This window comes from Poecilia latipinna, unplaced genomic scaffold (genome assembly GCF_001443285.1).
Source record: "Poecilia latipinna isolate Pla-1442-1.1 unplaced genomic scaffold, P_latipinna-1.0 Scaffold3992, whole genome shotgun sequence".
Classification (NCBI taxonomy): Eukaryota; Metazoa; Chordata; class Actinopteri; order Cyprinodontiformes; family Poeciliidae; genus Poecilia; species Poecilia latipinna.
The window spans coordinates 1-4,692 of record NW_015116608.1 but is presented as its reverse complement, the minus strand read 5'-3'; the positions used below and the strand labels follow the sequence as shown (position 1 = coordinate 4,692).

General features: G+C 41.0%; 1 protein-coding gene across 2 annotated transcripts in view; it reads left to right on the top strand.

Moving 5' to 3' along the window:
- LOC106942025 (importin-8) overlaps nucleotides 1–4,065 on the top strand; it is a 27,834-nt gene extending 23,769 nt beyond the window's left edge. Inside the window, exons 4-8 of one of the 2 annotated variants that reach the window (XM_015025199.1) lie at nucleotides 77–233; nucleotides 2,921–3,010; nucleotides 3,459–3,553; nucleotides 3,640–3,724; nucleotides 3,861–4,065. In XM_015025199.1, coding sequence (XP_014880685.1) covers nucleotides 77–233; nucleotides 2,921–3,010; nucleotides 3,459–3,553; nucleotides 3,640–3,724; nucleotides 3,861–4,016 — 583 coding nt within the window. In that variant the 3' untranslated portion in view covers nucleotides 4,017–4,065. The remainder of the gene's footprint in view (nucleotides 1–76; nucleotides 234–2,920; nucleotides 3,011–3,458; nucleotides 3,554–3,639; nucleotides 3,725–3,860) is intronic. The other variant, XM_015025198.1, reaches the window with a different exon arrangement.
- Nucleotides 4,066–4,692: the final 627 nt, after the last annotated feature.

Here is a 4,692-nt window from a genome sequence, read left to right as displayed (position 1 = left end):
CCACTGCTGCCACTGCTTCAAATTTCAGAAGGAGTCTGAGGTTAACTGATATCTCTGCTGTATATGTGGGCTTCAGGTACAGGAAGGCAGATGAGAGGGAGCCGCTACTGGCAGCCATGCAGATTTTTCTGCCTAGGATTCAACAGCTCATCAGCCAGCTGCTTTCTGATGCGACCATTTTTTCTGTCCTCATCCAGAAGCAGGTCCTCAAGATCTTCCATGCTCTTGTCCAGGTAGGATTATGTTGGTTTGTTTGTTCAGTCCATTGACATGGTCCACCTCAGAACTCATGCTATCTCTAACATTACTTAGGCTGATAGTCCGGTAGACTCGGTTCATTTGGGGATCAAAGTTGCGACATTTGTTACATTTTCAGGACTGTAGTTTGCATTCACACTACATTGTGTCAAACAACTCAAACTAACTGAAAAACCTGTTCCCCCCGCTGCCTGTGGTGACGCTGCACCAAGAACTACTGAAGGAATCAACACAAAAACCTCTGAAGAAGACATAGAGCGGAGGCCCTTTTTGGTAGGACTCCACAACATGTTACGGGCTGCTCCTGGGTCAAGTGTTAATAATAGCATCTAGTTCATGATACCAAAGAAACTTGTCCTTCGCGTCTCCTGTACTTCCTCTTGTCCTTAGCATGTCATGTATTTTGTTGAATTGATGGCGAAGTCTTTTTTTCTTAGTTCAGTACTGTGCAACTCTATGAGGGATTTCCAGTGCCTCCATTTTCACACTAATTAGCTTGAAAACCTCGTTTTTGTGAGTGGTTACAAGCAGCTGTGATATATTTTCTTCTGACCATATTTGTATGAGGCCTTTTATCTCCTCTTCACTCCATGTCTGACCCCACAAGCCATTTTTTCCGCAAATGGTGGAAACGCTCATTTAATGTGGTTTTATTGACATAGAATGCCCTGCGCTGTAGTTCACTTCCTGCTTTTGGAACGGTTTTTAGTCAGGTGGCATTCACTGTTTTCAACTGTGCAAAAGTTCACTTCAACCGGATTGAGACCTAGATTTTTAGGCAGAGCAGAGTTAATTTTTTTAATCAGTTTTGGAATTCAAATTTGCATTCTCACCTCCCAAAGGAATCGGACTTTCTAGACAAACAAATTAGAGTCTGATTCAAGACTAATTCTGGGCTAGTGTGAATGCACCCTTAATCCCCAGAAAAGTTAAACATTTTATCTGCGACAAGTAAACAATTACAACAGATTCATCTTTTCAGATTTTCATCAGCATTTATAGCAATAATGTTAATAATAATGCATAATAATAATGCACAACACCCCAATGAATTTGTGGCAATATCTGTGTCATGTTGGATTTAAGGCTTTTAACCCACATGCAGAACACTACATGGAGAGGTGAAGGTCAGTCAGTCAATAAAGTTTCTTTTCAAACAATGATAAATAACAAATATCTGGTCCTTGTGGCTCAGCTGCTGCCAGGATTTCTTAAAACTGAACACAAAGAGGAGAGAGGTGGCAAGTTCATGGGCAGTGGGATTTTGCAGTTCTTTAGATAAACCAGAAGGTTCTTCCTTGGTAAGAGTTGGGTCCAGTCCGGGGAGGGGTTTGACTCTGAGAAACCGGGGTCAGGCTCCAAAGGTGGGAACTGCTGGTTGGAGGGTGAAGCTACGTTTGAGGGCAGACAGGTAAGTTCTGGAGCGGCACGGAGGAGTTGCGGGAATGGATTTCCAGCTGGAGAATCCAGTGGAGGTAGGTTAACTGCAGAAGTGACTTTGGGAACTTGGGCAACCAGTGGGTAATATCCACGGCGTCTCGAAAGATTTCCTCCGGAGGATTCACAAGAGAAAATCAGTGGATTTCAACAGTAGAAACACAAACTCAGAGATCAACGGAGGGCTGGTGTACCAGTACAGGCAAACATTCTGGCAATGAAGTGCTGGCAGTCCCTTGCTCATATACTCCTCCAGGTGATGAGATTGGCCGCAGGTGTGCTGAATCCAGGGACCACAGGCACACCCTCCAGGTAGTGGTGCAACCTCGTAGCACCCTCTACTGGATAAGGATGAAAACAACAGAAAACCCACTCCAATACCCCGGTTCTCAACAATCTGATTTTAATCATGCCTCACTCTCTTCAGCACTGCCAACATTTCACCAGTTTGTCAGCTGCTCCACCCAAGAAAACAATGTATGTAGGTGTATGTTTCCAAAAAAAGACCTCCTCTGGGGAAATCTGACCATAATCTTGTTTTTCTCTGCACTGAATACAAACCCCCTGGTGAAGAGGCTATTTATTAGGAAGATGGCTGTTAGGAAATGGTAATAGGAAGCACATGAGGACCTCCAAGCTTTGAAGCAATCGATTGGAGTATGCTCTGCCAGCCACATGGAGATGACATAAGTGTTATGACTGAGTGTGTGCTGAGTATGGTAACTGCTGGTGGCCGTAAGCCACTGAGACTATATACACGCGTATAGTCGCAGCAGAGGAGATAGGAGTAGAGAGAGACAGCAGAAACGGGGCTGCAGGTCCGGTGTCATGGAAACAACCAAACAAGCCACCACTTCTGAATCTAAATCGCTCCAATTCCAGATCTCCAGTGTGAAAGAGATCTTTCCTGCCAACAGCCATCACCATCTTCAATAACTCGTTGAATAATCTGAATTAATGAACTACAACAACATTTAATTTCCCTTTGGTATTAAAGTATTTTTGAATTTGAATGAACTTAGTTTGTGGGAAAAATGGTTTCAGTTTATTTTTACAAGATTTTTTTAACAGTATTTTGTCAAAAATAATCAGATATTTTCAGTGGGATTAAACTAGAATGTCTGCTAGTAACTTATGACAATGAATTACCTTTGGTACAGCAGAAAGTTTGGGTTTTGTAATGAGGTTTTAAGGTACCAGTATTAACCTTGATGCTGTCCCACAGTACTCGCTGCCCCTTCAGCTGATCAACCACACTGTGATGACGCAGTGGATGGAAATTCTGCGATCCATTGTGGACAGAGACGTACCTGCAGTAAGACAAAGAAAGAAGTTTAAGCTATCTCTTTAAATTGTAAATTATACAATAATTTATATTGGTCCTACTTGACAAAATCACAGTAAATCTTCTGAATAATTGGTTGCAGTTGCAATGGAACACTCATTGAGTAGTTCAATGAGTGTGAATAAGGCACTGCAGAAGTTTAAAATTAGTTTTACCATGAAAACCATGTTGTATTAAAGTAAGAACTCAAATGTCTATTTTCATGTCAGTCACATGTACAAAACTCTGAAGCAATTTGTTTTGTTAATGGTGTTTTTTTTGTAACAGTACAACAAGACATTTGATCACGATTCTCTTACAAGAATAATCTTACACACAAACAGTCTTCATTCTTTTTTGTTAGCTATAGCAGCACAAACTCGTGCAATGAAGAGTTTTTAGGTCTTCCATCTTGAACTGAGTGGATTGTGTTTGTTAGGAGACTTTGGAAGTTGATGAGGATGATCGTCCAGAGCTGGCTTGGTGGAAGTGCAAGAAGTGGACGTTGCGCATCATCACTAGACTGTTTGAGCGGTAAATTTCAGAGCTAAAAAGCAGAGTTAGAGTTTACACAAAGTATGAAGAATCTGTCATCCTCATTTGTTTGATTTTAACCACAGGTATGGAAGCCCCGGCAATGTGACCAAGGAGTACCAGGAGTTTGCAGACTTTTTTCTGAAGACCTATGCAGTAGGCATACAACAGGTTGGCTTGTGTCATTGAGATGCTGTAACACTTGATAGACCCTTGAGATATTTTGTGCCACAAGGATTTTCCATTTTCTACCATTTTTGCTGTGTTAAATAAACCATAATGGTTTTGGTTTTCTCTTATCATGCAGGTCCTGCTGAAAGTGGTCGACCAGCACCGACGGGGTCAGTATGTTACTGCTCGGGTTTTGCAACAGTGCTTCACCTACCTCAACCAGGGCCTTTCACATTCACTGACATGGAAACAGATGAAACCACATATGCAGGTACATGTACCTTACTCATAGGATGTTTCTTTAGTTACATAGTAGAATATACTTTATTGATGTAAATAAGCAACATAAATATATATTAAAAATATACATATGTGATATTGTAAATAATTTAAATATAATTAAGTACAAGATAAATAAATACAATCACAAGAATGCACATGGGAATTTATTAATCTATAAATGAGTCTAGAGAAAACTTGGATTAAAGAAACTCAGAGTTAGGCATTTTATAATATGATAGCTTCAGGCAGGAATTACTTTTTGTGGCGCTCTGCATTTTGGTGCCATCAGTCTTTGGTTGAAGGTGTTACTATGTCCGGCGTGTGGTTGCTACAGGAGCACCACTTGTAACTGAACCACTGAAAATATTTTTCAGTGGTTATTGGATAACTGTTCTTGTCAATTAGCTTACCTCATTGCACAATAAGGCAATCCAAACCAGCTCTCCATTGTCAAGGGTCCGGATTTCAAGGCCTGCGGAACCCTCAGAAACAGAAACTGCGGTGTACCCTGCCTCTCGTCAGTCAGGTCGCCAGACATGTTTCCAGTCCATCACAGGGCAACACATAGACAGACAGGACAAAAAAGCTTGATTCTTGCATAGATTATCTCTCATGCTACACTGTCACAACATAGTGACAGTTTCAAAAAATATGTAAGAAAATATTTGGTAACACTTTATTTGAAG